Consider the following 18,056-nt stretch of genomic DNA (forward strand, 5'->3'; position numbering starts at 1 on the left):
TTATGCCATTCCAACATTGTTCTACTCAGAAGGAAAATGGCTAGCAGGCGTTATGTACTAAGCTTGGATCCTAGTACAAGAGGCAAGTAGGATCCTAGAATGCAACAACTGATTGGCCTGCAGGAAAAGACCAATCAGCTCTAGGAGGGAAGCAGAATCAGCCAATCAGACGGGACTCATTGTGTAAATAATGTATATAAAAGCCTGAGGTTTGGGGGAAAATTCAATCACTGTTTTACAAGGTGCAATAAAGAGCATGAAATCACTACAGGACTCTGAGTATATTTCACAGGGGAGGCACTTGGGACATGTGTAGGGGCAGCCATAATCGGCTCCACTGCCCGGGTGATAATCGCTGGCATCCTGGCACCTGAGTGCCAGACAGATAGCCATTCCAAGAACAATCCCAAACCCAACCTTCGTGGATTGGGGTCTCAGTCAAGAAAAAAAGGTGTGCTTAACTTGGCAGGGAAAACAGGAAAATGTAAATGCTTACCTTTGTTTCACCTAAAGATTGGAAGGGGGAGGTCAGGTTTCTGCCAGAAGACCCCTCCCAATTTATGACATAGTTATGACAGATGTATGATCCTTTAGTAAGGGTGTTATGGGTAATTTGGGAAACCTATAAAAAGGGGAGCCATCCTTTGTTCAGGGCTTCTTTCTACTTCTTCCATGTTGTAGTTTGAAGTCTTGTTGCAATGATAAAGATCAGGCCTATTGGCTGCTGTTTTGCTTCTATAATCTTGGCTGGAGTCTTTGTTTGATAATCCAAGTGAGCTGGGGAATTTTTCCTGTAACATCCAACAAGACACTTCCTGTCTTATAATGATGAATGACTTGTGTCAACAAGAGAGCCTCCACATGGGGGCTCTCTTCACAAAACAACCATGCAGAACATTATCCCAATCATAGCTGTCAACTGTCCCTTATTTGCTGGGAAAACTCCCTTATCCCAGCGCTGTGTCCCGCTGCTGTCCCTTATTGATGATGTCCCTTAAATTTCCCAGGTTTCAAAGGAAGCAGCTCCTCTCCCTCCCTCCCTGCCGGCCAGGGAGGAGGGAGGCTCCAACTGTGTTGCTTGGCTGCCCTGCCCACCCCCCTCCGGCCTCCTCTCACCAGCCTCGGCCCCCGGGAGCCCCTCCCCGCCGGGACTGCCGGGAGCCTCAGGTCCTTCTGCCGCCATCCTCCTTGCGGCCGCAGAACTGAACGTCTCTGCCTGGGGCCTCCCCTCTGCCCGTTGCTGCCACTGCCGCTAGGCTGTACTGCGGCTGCACTGCCGAAGGACCCGAATAAGATGGGCAGCCTGGCGCAGCCTATGTATTGCTGAGGAGCCTTGAGAGGAGAGCGAGGGCAACCATAGAGAAAGCAGTTCAGTTCAGAGAGAGGACGAGGAGGCAGAGGCGCAGGCAGGTGTTCCAAGGGCTAACCATATTGGGGGAAAGCGGAGAAAGGACCGCAAGCGCTTCTCCCATAGATTTGTAGTGGTAGACTAGCATAGATGGTCTGATCTGCAGGTTTACTTCGGGCGCTATTCCCCCCCCTTCCTCCTGCCCTGCCTGATGGAACTGAGAGCTGCAGATGGAGCACGAGAGAAAAGATACAGAACTGCAGCAGCATCTTCGTAGCTTGGACTTTGTTTTGCGTGAAAAGTGGTTGCTGCTTGTAGTTATTCAATTGCAGTGTTTCATCAGCTGGTGTCTTGAGCAGCTGATGAATTGTGAGGTAGTTGGAGCATTCTTTGGCACTGCCAAACAGTTAAAGATCCCTAAGTACCCAGAAGTCTTAGAGAAAGTGATTGGAGCAATGTGCCATAGTAACCACTAGGGAAGGGAAGGTATATACCCAGTCTTAGAGCAAGAGGAGCACAAAGTCAAGGCGTTAAGATCTGTGCCTTCTGAGAGTTACGCTTCCTACTTCAGATTCCTGTGCCAGCGAGGTAACAGTCTCTCACCCATTCCTTGGTTCAGCAAAGTGTTGGGTTGGTCCATGAGATGCTTGAGGAGCAAAGAGGGGGTCCCATTGCAGCTGTGAGCTAACTAACCATTGAAAATATGAGGTTTAAGTACAGTATACTTAAACGTATACCTATAGAAAGCCAGTGTGGTGTAGTGGTTAGAGTGTTGGACTAGGACATGGGAGACAGGGCTGGGTGATATCAGGTTTTCAACATCGTGCTGTATCCCCAGGTAAACATCACAATATAGTGATACATCACAATGTCTGAAAGGAGGAAGGAGGAAATAGGATGGGAAGAAGCAGCCAAGATACATCGCCCAGCCCTAGTATCGGCCCCACACCCGGGGAGCACAGAGGGAGAGGAGATTGCAAAGTCGGACAGGCATGGCACTGCTCACACAAATGAGGAGTCCCGGCCCACATTGAAGACCGCAAGGCACTGGGTTGAACCCACCACTGCTCCTGCCACCGCCACTGCCTGGCATGCGGAGGGAAAAGGAAGGAGCACTGGCCCCACCACTGCGAGGCACCGTGGAGAAGCTGCTGCTGCTGCTCCCGCCGTTGCCAGCGCAAGGAATAAGGCAGCCCACCTGCTCAGCCAGAGAAGGCGGTTAAGATGCTGGCCAGCCAGCTAGTAAACCCCACCTGCAGCATACTGCCTTGGTCAAAAAATCAGGTAATCATCATTACACTCTGGCTCTCAAACCTGTTCTGGACAATGTATCAATACATCTTCCAGACCTACTGGGAGACCCATGTTCAAATCCCCACTCAGTCCTGAAACTTACTGGGTGACCTTGGGCCACCTCACAGGGTTGTGAAGATAAAATGGAGGGCAGACCCTCATACACCACCTTGGGCTCCTTGAAGGAAAATGTGAGATAGAAGTGCAACAAACAAACAAATCTTTGGTTCTTCTTCTTTTTTTTGGTTCTTCTTCTTTTTTTAATCCCCCCCGAAAACAATAATTGGGAATACAGTCTTAGAAATGGATTTATTTCACAAACGTTCTTACGAATATTCAAAATAGTGCCCAACACAATAATTTAATTGCTACAGAAACTGGCTCACAAGAATTACCACTCCACTGTATCCTCTAATTGCCTGTGGCCTCTTTGAGATAAAGAGCTTTTATGGGATATGAGAAAAACTCAAGTTGTCCTATCCTAAGAGTACAGTATTCCTGGGACTAACAAGTCATGTTCCTTCCTATTAGTAACACAGCCAATACAGATCAGCTGTGGGTTGCAAAAAAGGATTTATTCTTAGCACTTGACTCCATGGTTTTTTGTCGATGAGAGTAGCCAAAACCTGAAGCTGTGCTGAAATCTTTGGTTCTTCTAACTTTATAGAGAGAGGGGGAAAGAGGTTTCCTTAGTGGGTGAATAATGTAACCCCGTAGTCCTGAGAACTGTTGTTGGTTCCTTCTAGTGCATTGTTGTTTTGTAAGATGAGTTTGAAGTGAAGAGTACCTGGCCTTAATTTTTGGAAGACCATATACACATCTCTCTAGTTCCTGAATAACAAACTTATCTCAAAAGAGATTTTCAATGTCTTCGTCAAGACCTGTTCCCGCAAACAGGAGGAGGGTTATTACATTTTCTGGTAAATACAAGAGACAGATATATATTTAATTAAAATACATGACTGGCCAGAAAAATACTTCCATGAAAGTATCCCAAACCTTAGAGCAGCAGCAAAAAACATTTCCAATAAAGTGATCAACACACAGGTCCCTTCTGATGGAGCAATCTGCCAGAGTTTGGAGCTCTCTCAGTTTCGTACAGTTCCAATCTTCCGTTTGCTGCCTCACTGCTCCTTTCTCTCCAATGAGCTCAAGGTGGTGTACATGGTTCTCTCCCAACTCCTTTAATCTCTACAAGAACCCTGTGAGGTAGGTCAGACTGAGGGGTAGTGACTGGCCCAAGGTCACCCAGTGACCATCATGGCTGAGTGGGATTCAAACCCTGATCTCCCAGGTCCCAGTCCAACACTCTAACCCAGCGGTTCTCAACCTGTGGGTCCCCAGATGTTGTTGGACTACAACTCCCATCATCCCTGAGCTCTGGCCTTGCTAGCTAGGGGTGATGGGAGTTGTTGTTCAACAACATCTGGGGACCCACAGGTGGAGAAAGGCTGCTCTAACCACTACACCACACTGGCTCATTTCAGTGTGCATTTATCCCACAAAAGCTTGGTTCCATTTTGCCTAATTCCCCCCTTTTTTGCAAGCAAATTTCCCGAAAGAGCATTTGCTTTAGTATATTGATCCCCTGGATATACACATTTTCCTGCACCATTTCCCCTAATAAACACACACACATTGGCCATGCAAAAATTCTCAGAAGTGTGCATTTTGGAGGACAGATGAGTTTCGGTTCACCTGCTGTCATCCCTTCTGCTGGGTCGTGCAGCCATCATGTCAGCTCTTATCTTCTTTGATCTGCTACCAAGAAACCCAGGGCCATCACTTCTGAGGGCTGGGGTGAGAGAGCCTCGCTCAACTGCTGCTTCTGGCAGGGAAGTGAGACTTAAAGTGTCAAGCATGGGGGCTGAAGAGGAAACTTGTGGTTGGTTAGGAGGCCTGAAGGCAATGCAGGAGGGGCTGAAGACTGGTGCAGAGAGGGAAGACCACACACAAGAACCTGTTTCAGAACCGGGGGAGGAAGGTGGCAGAGAACGGAGGCAAGGATGGAAGCCCACAGCACCCAGCTCATGCTTCTACTCGCCATTCTGCAATTCCCAGGTGAGCGGTGGAGAAAAGGGAGACAGGAATCTCATGGCCAGCCTAGCAAGACCTACCTCCTCTGACAGAGGCTGGTTTTTGGATCCCAAGTGGGGGGAGAATCCTGTTTGTTGCACTCAGGTCCTGCTTGTGTGCTGGTTTCCTTTGGGTCATCTGGTTGACTGGGCTAGTTGGACCCCCTTTGGCCGTATCCAGCTGCTGCTGAAAGACCCGTCTGATGTTCTCAAGACCCAAAACAGTCAAAGGTGCTCCTCATCTCCAGCGCAAGTCCTTAGTGGAGTGACGCATCCCAATGGAAAGAGTCAGGGGTGGTTAGATTGTTGGACTAGAACCTGAGAGAGACCAGGGTTCGGACCCCCACTTGGCCATGAAGCTCCCTGGTTGTGACATTGGGGCCAGTCACCATCTTTCAGCCTAGCCTACCTCAGAAGGTAGTTGTGAAGTTAAAATGGGGAGGAGGGAAATCATGTACATCACGGAGACCAAGGAAATTATGGTAGCTCAGCTTGCCCATCTGGCAGCCATTCTCCTGAAATTCAAGACCCCCCCCCCAAAAAAAAAAACCCCACAGCAGCAGCAGCAACTTTGTGAAATGGGAACCATTCTGTTATTCCAAGGAAAGCGAACAGCCGTAAATTCCAAGAAGGTTTTGACACCTTCAGATTTTAAGACTTTAAGAGAAGGATTTTCGCTTTCCATTGTAGGGAAGCAAAACTGCAGGGCCTACGAAAATCAAAAGGGCACAGATAAGATGGAAAAAGCTAAAGGCATAGAAAAGAGAATCGTTAAAAAGCAATTAAACTCTAATAGAATTAAAACAATATACAAAAGGGTTTATTAAAACACAGATAGTAAAAACAGCACATCAATATTTAAAGCTGTTTCCTTAAAAACAACACAAAAAACAGTCTATAGTATCTATAGCTTTTGATGTCTGATGTTTTACTGTGCTTTAAATATTTTGCTGGGAGCTGCCCAGAGTGGCTGGGGCTATCCAGCCAGAAGGGTGGCATATAAACAATAAATAATTATTATAAATAATAAAATTATCATTGTTATTACAGTGGGGACATATGTTTTCTAGTTATTATTACTATTATTAATTACTGTTGGCATCCATTATCGCTATTAATTATTACTACTACTAGTAATTATTACTATTAATAGTAATTATTACTAGTAATTGCTGTTACTAATAATTATTATTACTATTGTAGGAGTAGTTTGCTTACTTTTTTTAATAATAATTTTTATATATAAATTATCATTCATACAACAAAACTTCATTTCTTATACAATCTTTTTGGACTTCCATCAGCCCCTCTGATGGTCTTCCGTTCTTATCACTTATTCTCCATTTCTTAAATTCCTATTGCCTTTAATTATCTTAACTAACAGTCCCCCTCGTTACCTTTGTGTGTGTGCAGTATTTCAAATAGTCCACCTTACCAAACTTCTCGCAAACCTACAAGCGTAATATGATCATCACAATTACTTTCCAAATAGTCCATAAATTTATGCCATTCTTCTGTGAATCTCTGGTCCCGCAGATTTTGAATTCTTCCTGTTAATTTACCTAATTCTGCATAGTCCATCAGTTTCATCCTCCATTCTTCTTTTGTCGGTAATTCTTCGTGCTTCCAATTTTGTGCCAATAATATTCTTGCTGCCGTCACTGCGTATAGAAATAATTTAAAGTCCTTTCTTTCTATATCATCTCCTACAATGCCAAGTAAAAATGCTTCTGGAGTAGTTTCCTTCCATTTCTTATTGACTTCAGGTGCTGCTCAATTTCCTGCGCAAGATCCCCCCAACCAGCTGCACGGGATTCTTGGTGGGTCAGTCTTGTTTCGCCTAAATGTACCCCCCCGGAAAAGAGTGGATGAGGTTGAATGGAAATTCACCCCCACAGGGGGTCAGCCACTCCTGGTTGCTGAATTCGCCGAGGGGAAGCGGAGGAAACCACACCCAAGCAACCGTTTTGGACCACGGGTAGAAATGGTTGATGAGACCACGCTGAAGATGAAAAACCTGACGATGGCGGACTCTGGAGTGATGGATGTCCGCGTGAGGTTTGCTTCCTCAGTAATTGTGGAGTCCTTCTTCAACCTCATAGTCCATGGTAAGGGACTCTATCTTCTTTGCCTATCTCACAACCAAGTGAGGAGTTGGCCATCAAACTTTTGGTGTGCCACAGAGCGCAAACATCTATCGTTTTTATCCAACAGAGCCGGTGCCGTCGCCACAAATAAATCACCAGATCATTTCCAGCACTGCCAACCGATGTAATGTGACGCTGCATTGTCGGACGTCTGGAAAGTCAGATTTGCATTTTTCCTGGGAAAACAGAAACCCACTCAGGACCTCAGAAGCTTTAGAGTGGTATCGCCTCACCAATGACGACAAGGATCTTCACCTGTCATGGCGGCCAAACACCTCCGATTCCACTTTTACCTGCCTGGTCAGCAACCCAGTTGATCAGAAGAACATCTCGTTTGATGTGTTCAACATCTGTCAGGATGAAGCTCAAGGTCAGTGAAATTCTAGCATGATCTTGTCACTGTTTTACAGGGTCTATTCTCTGGATTGTTATTGTAATTTTTAAAAAACTTTAAAAACTTTATGTTATGCTTTAATATTTTTTCCTGTAAGCTGCTTAGAGACACTTTATGGAGCAAACAGCTAATCAATAACATTTATTTGGATTAGTTGACCCTTGGGGTACATCCCGATTCTACAATTCCATGATTCTATGAAAAACAATAATGATTCTGGGTGTCGTTCAAGAATGGTCCTACTCAGAGTAAACCCACTGAAGTCAATGGACATGAATAACAGAATAATAAAGTTGGAAGGGACCCCCAAGGACTCCCTATTTTCTGGTTGTACCTCTTGTTCATCACAGAATCATAGAATTGCAGAGTTGGAAGGGACACCAAGAGCTATCTAGTCTGGCCTCCTGCACTGCAAAAATCACAGCTAACAAACCCCTGGCAGATGGTCTTCCAACCTCTGTTTCAAAACCTCCAATGACGGAGGGAGCCTGTTCCACTGTTGAATGGCTCTTACCATCGGAAAGTTCTTCGTAATGCTTAATCAGAATCGCCTTTCTTATAATTTGAGTCTTCCCCTCCGGAGAAGCAGGAAATAAGCTTGCTCCATATTAGGCTCTATCATTTCAATGGGTATACTCTGAGTAGAACTTTGCTGAATACAGCTAAATGTGAATACCTTAAAGTTAGGAGTACAATGTGTTCAACTGACTGGGTTAAATATAATCTTCTGTTGGTTTTTTATCCGAGTGGGTCAGACACCCACCAAAATTAAGGTATCCCAGATATTTCTCCATAGCCTGGCACCCCAAGACACCTTCGCAAACCAGTCTAGTGGGTGGCCTCAAGACCCACCCTTTTAGCTGCAGAACTGCATCTTACTGGAAAACATTCAGCATATCGTACAATGTAATTCATTCCCTGTGCCTTACAGGGCTTCTTCAGAGGGCCATGGGACTGCATTTTTGTTTTAGTAGCAGCAGCAGCATTAACATTGCTTAGATTTCTTATCCATCTTTCACCATGAAGTCCGAGGACAGATTAAAGTGCACTATTAAAATCAGGAGAATAGGGTGCGTCCTAAATTTACAAATTACTTAACCGAACACTGTAAACAACTAAAAACTTGGGTGGGATTTGAGTAATGCTTGCAATGTACTAAAAACAAAGGTAAAAATGGATTATTTTGAGAAAATAGAGAAAATGTATGATGCAGTTGAAAAAGATTGAAAATGGAAACCATGGAAGGGTGGAAGGAAATCTAAAGATTCAGGGAATCCTAAATGTTGATATTACGTCTAATGTTTGAATTTAAATGTGTAGTTTAAAACTGAATAAAAAAGATTATATTAAAAAAATAGGGTGCGTCCTAAAATATATATATTTCTGGTTTTGAAGACCATGCTTCACTGTCCTGGTCTATAACCACAATTTTACAAGAACGTAAGCGACAGATTTTTAAACCTGGTTTTAAGCTGAGCTGAAAGCCGAAAGTTACATTCAAGGTTATCGATTGCCTCTTTCCATTTAAAATAACTGAATTCTTTTACCCTTAAAATAAATAAATGAATGAAATCTATGCTAAACTAAGCCTCCCTTTTTGATGTTAAGCTGACTCTCCCACTAGCTGGGTCAGTGTACGTAAGGATAACTTCTTGCTTCAGATCAGACATCCAGCCGGGGTACTGAGTCCTATCATTATTCCAGCTTCCCATTTCTAATTCTTTGGCTCCCCTTGCACCCCAAATGGTCATCAAACTCTTTCTTAGGAAAGGGAGGGGAGGGTATTAACTTGAAAATGGTGTGTGTGTGGAGGGACTGGGGGCAAGCTTTTAGGAGACAAGACGAAAAGAGGGAGCCTCTCAAAATTGGTTTGAATTGTGAAGTGATATTAATAAGCCTTTTTATTTTTTAAAAATGGTGTGCCTGGGAGAGGAATTTATTGCTGTGCTGAAAAGTGAAAACTAAAAGATGAACTCTAAAGGGAGAAGTGAAAGAGGAGAAATGTGAGGTTTCACGAAGAGGGAGCAAGCTCTATAATGTTCATTATTTTGGGAGCTGAAGGCTTTCCCAGCTGAATAAATGAACCTTTGCTACTAGCATTTACTGTATTTTTCTGTGTATAAGACGCCCCCATGTATAAGACGACCCCTATTTTTTGAGCCCCAAAATTAAAAAATTAATAATTGCAACATTCCGTGTATAAGTTGACCCCCAATTTTAAACTTAATTTTTTAAGGGGGAAATATAGTATTTTACATGTAAAAATACAATATTTGTTAGGGCTTTAGTCTTGTTTTTAACACATTTGCTGATTATGTGGTTTTTTACGCTTTTTAATCATCTGATGTGTAAGTCTCCTTGAGACAGTGGTTTAGAAAGCAATGAATAAAAAATAGAAAGCAATAAGAAAAATAAAACACATTAATTTATTTTATAAAAAGGTATACAATGCTTGATTGTAAGGAAAAAAACCTCTCAAAGTGGTTTACAGAAAGGATAAAACAAATTATCAATAAGAAAAAATTACCAATAATTTAAGACTTTTGAAAAGTTGAGATAACAACAGACTAAAACTTGCATCAACTTTCTGGGCAAACTTATCTAAAGAAAAATGTTTTCCCCAGGCACTGGAAAGAGTACAGTTGAATGCACTTGCCTGATATCTTGCATTTGTTCTGTTATTAATTATCTTAGCTGTAAGTTTCACTGAAACAGTGGTTTCCAAGATGATTGAGAAAACAATAATAATAGTAAAAATAGCAAGGGCTGCCTCTAACTAAGTTCTAGACAGAGTAGGTTCACTGAAAGGAGTAAGTCCAAATCAGTCATGGATGTTAACTTCAATGGATCTACTCTGAGTAGTATTAGCAATGGGCACTGTTTTAAATGCTTGGGCAAACAGCATCGTTTCAGTGAGAGTTCATTTTCCCCCTGCCGTCTCATCAGTATGTCAGATTGTGACAAGTAAAGTTAACAGAATTAAGCAGCAATTGGGTGCGAGACTATGGGTAACAGTTGTGGTGAGGGGCAAGGGTCTGAAAGACCACCATTTTGAAAGACCTCTTCCATTCATCTCCTCCTCCTCTCCCCCCCCCCCGCAGATGGATGTAGCTGCTTCTCCTGGGTGAGGACCACCATGGCTGTGGGGCTGGGCCTCCAGGTTGCCACCATCATCTCGTTAAATGTTCTGGAAAGGAAAGTTGGAGACCAGTGTTGAGTCGGCGTAGAACCACGAACCGCTAACATGGAGCCCACGGGCACCCACCAGTAATTACTATGGTGGCCTCTGCAATAGGTTTTGATAAATATTTCCTTTCTGAAAAGCCACAGGATGTGAGGGACCATTTGCTCTTCCTGCTTGCAGTGGCTCAGACTCTCTTACCACAACTCTGCCACATTTGAGATCGGATCCTGAAATATACTCAGAGTCGCAAAGTGATTTCATGCTCTTTATTCAGCTCATAGTGGTGAGGAGGAATGAATGAAAGTCCCCTCAAGGTATCTGCTTTATATACATTATTTACACAATGGGCTGCACATGATTGGCTAATTGGCTAATTCCGGAATTCTACTGTAAGCCAATCAGGTTGTGGATTCACTTCTATGTGGAGCATGATTGGGTGGCTCCTACCAACCAATCATACTGCTGCATTGTTCTAGGACCAATCAGACTGCTGCATTCTGAATCCTATTGTTCTAGGACCAATCAGACTGCTGCCTTTTGGATCCTATTGTTCTAGGACCAATCAGACTGCTGCAGTTTGGATCCTATTCAACTCAGTACATAACAGATCCCCCCTGGCTACCCCCTTCCATTCCAGACAGGGGAGAGGCACCAAGAGCTTTCCTCTGAGAGCATTGTGGTGGCGGCTGAAGTACATGCTTTTCTTTCCATTGGAGTACGTGGCTGGTGCACCTTACTAGCTGAGACAACCATTTTGTGCCATGTCCCATATCCCACGGTAGCCATTTTGTGCTATACCCCGCACCCCACAGTAGCCATTTTGTAACTGACAGCCACAAAATTTCAAACCCACCCAACGCCCAAAAATGTTTGTCGACCCCGGTGTGGTTGGTTGGAAAAGTCACCCTGTCCGGTTTGCAAAGCAGCCACTGCTTGCCTACATTAAAGAGAGACTCTTTCCCTCCCCCACATGGCAAGAAACAACAAAGCTTCCCCTGTTGGGAACCCCCAGATTGCCTTTTAAAATCATGCCTACTGAAAAGGAATACCACATCGGATTGAAAACTTTCTCACGTTTGTTACTGTATGAGATGGTGACATTTTGCAATGTTTAGTGGTTAAAGCCACTTGGTTGGTCCAATAGGTGGGAGCTGGTGGTGGTGGTGGTGGAAGTTGGAGTCCAACCACACCTGGAGGGAACTTGGAGGAAAAGGTGAAACATAAATGCAACAGATAAATAAACCATGGCAAAGGTTTGAGACTCCTCCGATTCTTCATTCTTGAAAGCAAGGAGACAATATTTACCACCCCTTCAGAAATAATGAATAACAGAGGTTCCCTAGCAGTAACATTCTGAGCGATCACCATGCGTGTTAGCAGACAACAGCGGAAGTGGAGAAGATGCTGTCAGATCAATGTTCACTAGATAATTCCCCCCGCCCAGTTGGTTTCTGGCTTACATGTTTCACATCTCGGGTCTAATGCGACAAAAGGCAGAGAGATGTTAACCACAGTGGAAAGGATGACCAAAAGGTTCTCTTATATAGCAGCAAATGTGACACACATGAGAACATGATGGATTGGGACAATGGCCCATCTAGTCCATAGCTGTCAATGTTTCCCTTTTTAAAAGGGAGATTCCCTTATTCCGAATAGGATTCCTCGCAAGAAAAGGGAAAAGCTGACAGCTATGATCTAATCCAGCACCCTCTTCTCACCATGGCCAACAAGGTGCCCATTGGGGAAAACCCACAGAATATATGGGATGAACCAGGACTGGAATGCAACTCTCCCCTCCTGCAGTCCCTGGCAGCCAATATTCAGAGGTGTTCAGAGCAGGGCTGCCACATCTGGTCAGGCAAAATAAGGGACAGGAATGTGGGGTGGGGATTAAAAATGGCTGTACCTGTTGCAGAAATGACTTCAAAGCAATCCATTACAATAGGTTGTTTCCTGTGCTGGTCATACTCATGGAGCAGACCCAATAAAATTTATGGATCCAAGTTAGCGAAGCACATTCATTTCAATGAATCACATCCACTTACTGAGTTTCTGCCTGTCAGAAGAATGGCAAACGTAGAAACCCAGCCAGAAAAAGGGGTGGAGATAGCAACCGTTTCTGTTTCTCTTCCTCACAGAACTTGGCCTCTGACATCCCTTTCTAAATAGCTGCATACAATGTTGTTGAGTCGTTTAGTCGTGTCCGACTCTTTGTGACTCCATGGACCAGAGCATGCCAGGCACTCCTTTCTTCCACTGCCTCCTGCAGTTTGGTCAAACTAAATTCCTACACACATGCGCCTAATCAAATCTGTAAGGCTTCAGAAGGAACTTTTAGGAGAGGAGTACAAAGGATAACTCATAAAATTATCAGAGTTGACTTAGCTGCACCTGGTCACCCATATCTGCCAGGGCTTCTTGGATATGCTACAGTAACTATGTTTATGCACTATGAATGGTGAACATAAAGGACCCTTGGGTGGTTAAGTCCAGTCGAATTCAACTTTGGGGTGCGGCACTCATCTCTGTTTTCAGACCATGGGAGCTGGCGTTTGTCCACAGACAGCTTTCTGGGCCATGTGGCCACCATGACTTAACCGCTTCTGGCGCAATGGAACACTGTGACGGAAACCAGAGTGCATGGAAACGCCATTTACCTTCCTGCTGCAGCAATACCTATTTATCCACGTGCACTGGTGTGCTTTCAAACTGCTAGGTTGGCAGGAGCTGGGACAGAGCAACAGGAACTCACATCGTTGTGCAAATTCGAACTGCCAACCTTACAATTGGCAAGCCCCAGAGGCTTGGTGGTTTACACAAGCGCCACCTGCGTTCCTTAGTCACTGACTGTCAGTGTTGAGCATACTAATAGTCTAACTCAGCATAACACAATTTTCCATGCTTCTAAATGTTCTTTTTCCCCCTGGCTTCCAAGAAAGAGGTGATTTGTGACATTTATAGATTTATTTTTTTTTAGTTATAGGAAAAATAAGGGGCTGGGCTGCTAAGTTATGATCTGGGTGATCGCAATACACCTGCATCTTGAGAATCCATCGTATTAATCAGGTGCTGTATGAAGTACATCAGATACAATTGAAAGCTTAGTGAATGGCTAGTATTGTAACATCAGAAGAGGCGAGGGGTGTTAGGAATGAGACTTCCCCAAATATCCCAATATTTATGGAAGTTAGTCTATCTTTAAATACCCAGAAGCTATCCCTACCGCTCCAGAAAAGCCGTGAAGAGAAGGCTGTTACAATGGAAGAGCAGTCTCTGCGGTCGACATCCCTCAGAAGTGTGGGAAAATGGCCAGAGAAGACCTCTCTGCCACCAGCAGGACAGTGGCCACATCCCTGTCAGAAGCTGGGAGAGCAGCGGCCCCCAGCCTTCGCTACCCCTCTGTCTGCCACTGGGAGGGTGCTTCTCCTTGGGATCGTAGCAGATATGTGGAGTGGGGGCAGCAGTAAAAGGAAGGAAGGATGGTGAGGATAGGAGAGAGAGGCAAGGCAATACTTGCTTCAAGAAGCTGCTCTTCTCCTGCCTTGTGCTCATCACTGCCACCTCCTTCTGCTCTGAACCAGGGTGGTGTAGTTTGCCCAAGTGGGAATATTAATAATTGGACAACGGTTATCACAAACCTTATAGCCCAGGGAGGATCTCTTGGGGAGAGGGTACACTATAAAATCTAAAGTTTTCAAATCCCAGCGATGGCTTATCTTCTAAATTTATAGATGAGAAGCATATCATTCCGTAATAATTATGGACTAAATTTCTGAAAACAGCACAAATAAACCACCTCAGAAATGAGCCAAACTGAAATATCTCCTGGCTTTGTCATACAATTCTTATTTGATGATTGAAGGCATGAAGAGTAGAGTTTGTAATCTGTGCTTGACTAAACCCCTTTCCTCACGGCATATGCACTCTAATGTAGGGGGGCGGAATATGAAATCAGACAATAAACTTCCAGAAAGGATTAGTTCTGGTTAACAACTGTTTATGTGAGTTGAATAAGTTGTTCATGGTGATCTCCAGTGCCTTAAAATAAATAACCGATTTTAGCAGAATGTGAGGCATAGGCACCTACTGTTTAGCACCTTTAATTTATTCTTTGAATTAGCTGTCCCCTAGTGTTCAACTCAGGCCTAACCACAATGATAAAGCATTTTGGTAAAAATATACACATCAATAACCCCGCACTGGAAGCTAAGATGGAGAAGATCTCCACGGCCACCGTGTATTTTCCCTTGGTGCTCTGGTAGGTGGGAACAAAGGACAGCCAAACACTGCAAAACAGAAGCATACTGAAGGTGATAAACTTGGCTTCATTAAAACTTTCAGGTAATTCCCTGGCTAGGAAAGCCACAGTGAAGCTGACAATGGCTAGGAAGCCCATAAAGCCCAAGACACAGTAGAACATAATAACTGAACCTTCATTACATTGCAGAACAATTTCTTCGGTCATTGAGTGCATGTCAAAATACAAGAATGGGGGAGAGGTTGCCAGCCACACAGCACAAATAGTGGTTTGAATAAGGGAGCACGACAGAACAATGGAAAAGGCCAGTCTTCTCCCGATCCATTTCCTCATCCTGGACCCAGGCTTGGTCGCCGTGAAAGCCATGATGACAGTGATGGTTTTGGCCAACACACAAGAAACTGCCATTGAGAAGATAATGCCAAACACAGGTTGTCGAAAGAGGCATGGTATCTTCTCAGGCTGACCAATGAATAGGAATACACAAAGGAAGGAGAGCAGTAGGGAGATGAGGAGACCGTAGGTGAGGCTCCGGTTGTTGGCTTTGACTATGGGAGTGTCTTTGTGCTTAATGAAGACTCCAAGTACCAGAGCTGTGAGGAAAGAGAAGGAAAGAGCAAAAATGGCCAGACTGGTCCCCAAAGGTTCGTCATAAGACAAGAAGCTTATCTTTTTTGGAACGCATAAATCCTGGCCACGGTTTGGATATTGATCTTCTTGACATTGAATACAGACGTCCATGTCTGGAAAAGAAAACACGGCTTTTGATATATACATTAAACAACCCTTAGCATTCAAAACCCTATCTGAGCATAGGGTGCTAGGGGAGAAAGATACAGGGAAGAAACTAGAGAACATCAGGCTCCTTCAAATTTCATGTTATTGAAGTCATTGGACCTTTTCTTTGGTCCTGAATATTTTTTGGTAATTAGTATTTATGTTTGATTCGTGTGAACAATTGTGATTCTTAACATTTTTTAAAGTCCTAGAGGGAGGCTGGTCCTTTGACGTACCACAGACATCCCCAAACTCGGCCCACCAGATGTTTTGGGACTACAACTCCCATCATCCCTAGCTAACAGGACCAGTGGTCAGGGATGATGGGCATTGTAGTCCCAAAACATCTGGAGGGCCAAGTTTGGGGATGCCTGATGTACCATGTAACTGTGTTTGTAATAAGTTATGGCTGGGTAAGAAACAGAGATCATAGAAATAAAAAATAGTCTTGTGACACCTTAAGGACTTGTGCATTTTTATGGCATCAGCTTTTGTGAACTAAAACTCACTTCTTCAGAACATCTGGTCCAAAGGAAAGCTCAGCCTCATCACTGCTCTCCTTGCATATCAAAACTAGGAAGTTAGCATCATCTCAGTTTTTGGGGGGTATCCTACAATATCCTTTTACTTTCTCTCTCAGATGAGGCCATCATCTTCATCACCACTGAGCAGCTTTGGATACTGTGAATCAGAGCCAGCATGCATTTTTTGGAACCCTACTCTGTACTAATTGTTAGGATATTGATGTTCTGTTCCACCTAAAGAGGAACAGATATGTGGAGTTGTTGTATGTCACATGTCTGTTTACATTCCAGCACAGCTTGCTGGGAACTTCCCTTTTGTATAGCTTTTGCTTATGCTTTTTGCTTGGACACGAAGGGGAGCAGACATGTTTTTCCTTTGTTCTGATGCTGAACAAAATGCTTGTAAATACACTTTACATATACCTCTCTCTGCCCTTCTGTTGCAAAGAGCTCTAAACTCTGCTGGCTTGCGTGCTCAGTTTCTGAAAGTTTCAGAAACTCATGTCACAAATACATGCTGTTCCAAGGGCTGGAGTTTGCCCGGCTGCCGGCCGGTGGGCTGCAGCCAACTGGGGGTCTGCCAATTGCCCCCGTCTCCTTGGAAGCACCCCAACACTAATATCTCTTACCTGTTTTGTTTGAGATCTTTCCTTCTGGGCATGGAAGGCAATCATAGCAGCAGAATGGTGCCCCTTCCTTCTTTGTCTTACTGGACCCCAAATGGCAATTGTCATTACACACAGAAAGAGGCGGCATCTGTCCATAAATGAAAGAAGATACTAATTTGGAAATATTCTCAGGAAATACATTTGGGGAGTTTGCTTCTCCTGAGTCACTCTGGATTTTAAAAATGGGCTAAGGCTGGAATCACACAATGGCATCACTTACAGTTTGCTTCTCCTGAGTCCCACTTTCTCAACATTTGTAAAATGAGTCAATGCATTCCAAGATAAGCATGGACCCTACCTGGTTGAATTTGTCTGGCCATACAATGATATCTTCATGAATAGTGAGCACATTTTCCTTGTGGGCCTGTGGGTCTACGCATCCAACTCTCACTCTGAGAAAGGATTGGTTTGGGAATGTGACCCAGTTGATAATATCAAATCCAGCTGCTAATGACCCATTCTCATCAAAGGAAATGGTTTCCCCAGCAGTATTGTTAAAGGAAACACTTCTCAGATAATGGTGCAGCTGAAGGGGGTAAGTAAAAAGAAAAAGAAAAAAAGAAAAAAGGTGAAGGTTCGATGTACAAGATACCGTATTTTTCGCTCTATAAGATGCACCAGACCACAAGACGCACCTAGTTTTTGGAGGAGGAAAACAAGAAAAAAAATATTCTGAATCTTAGAAGCCAGAACAGCAAGAGGGATCGCTGTGCAGTGAAAGCAGCAATCCCTCTTGCTGTTCTGGCTTTTGGGATAGCTGCACAGCCTGCATTCGCTCCATAAGACGCACACACATTTCCCCTTACTTTTTAGGAGGGAAAAAGTGAGTCTTATAGAGCAAAAAATACGGTACTTAAAAACACAGTATGTTTTTTGTTAAATACACATGTGTATATTTAAAAAGGGATACAAAAGTTCAATGGTAGGCTAAAAAAAAAGACTTGACGACTTACAAAAAGCTCTCCTGAAGGAGTCTGCTCAGGATGTTACCTGCCATCTCTGTTGATATGAAAATGTCCACCTTCCTTTATTTGCCCTTCCTCTGTGCTTGGAGTCGAACAAATAAATTTCATGCAGAGCATGTGCCACAGCATAGACAGCATTGTAGACACTGTAACTGTGGCCAGTCATGCTCATTTCAAAAACTGACGCAGGGAGAGTCTCCAGCTTTTCCCTTCCAGTACAAATTCTCCCACCCATGTTGTCTACCAGAGGACCTGGAAATAAACAGCTAAATGCACGTTCCCAGAAGACTCTGATAAAGTCATATTCCTTTTCCAAGGTAGGATTTATTGCATGAAGAAATTTATGGAACGTCTGCAACTCCTTTGAACTTACTGCAAACGATATAGCACCCTGGAGGAAATCTATGTCCCAATTACTCTGAA

General features: G+C 43.8%; 3 protein-coding genes across 4 annotated transcripts in view; 2 read left to right on the plus strand and 1 right to left on the minus strand.

Annotated features, from left to right (window-relative positions):
- LOC310751731 (T-lymphocyte surface antigen Ly-9-like) overlaps positions 1 to 10,663 on the plus strand; it is a 46,502-nt gene extending 35,839 nt beyond the window's left edge. For both annotated transcript variants that reach the window (XM_083591303.1, XM_083591304.1), the window contains 3 exons: positions 6,483 to 6,824; positions 6,931 to 7,233; positions 10,359 to 10,663. In XM_083591303.1, coding sequence (XP_083447429.1) covers positions 6,483 to 6,824; positions 6,931 to 7,233; positions 10,359 to 10,474 — 761 coding nt within the window. In that variant the 3' untranslated portion in view covers positions 10,475 to 10,663. The remainder of the gene's footprint in view (positions 1 to 6,482; positions 6,825 to 6,930; positions 7,234 to 10,358) is intronic.
- LOC310751719 (uncharacterized protein) overlaps positions 1 to 18,056 on the plus strand; it is a 950,206-nt gene that overhangs the window by 622,462 nt on the left and 309,688 nt on the right. The gene's annotated exons all lie outside the window — the stretch shown is intronic.
- Positions 1 to 18,056, minus strand: part of METTL25B (methyltransferase like 25B) — a 464,705-nt gene that overhangs the window by 52,596 nt on the left and 394,053 nt on the right. The gene's annotated exons all lie outside the window — the stretch shown is intronic.

This window comes from Podarcis filfolensis (assembly GCF_964270895.1).
Source record: "Podarcis filfolensis genome assembly, chromosome: 16".
Taxonomy (NCBI): Eukaryota; Metazoa; Chordata; class Lepidosauria; order Squamata; family Lacertidae; genus Podarcis; species Podarcis filfolensis.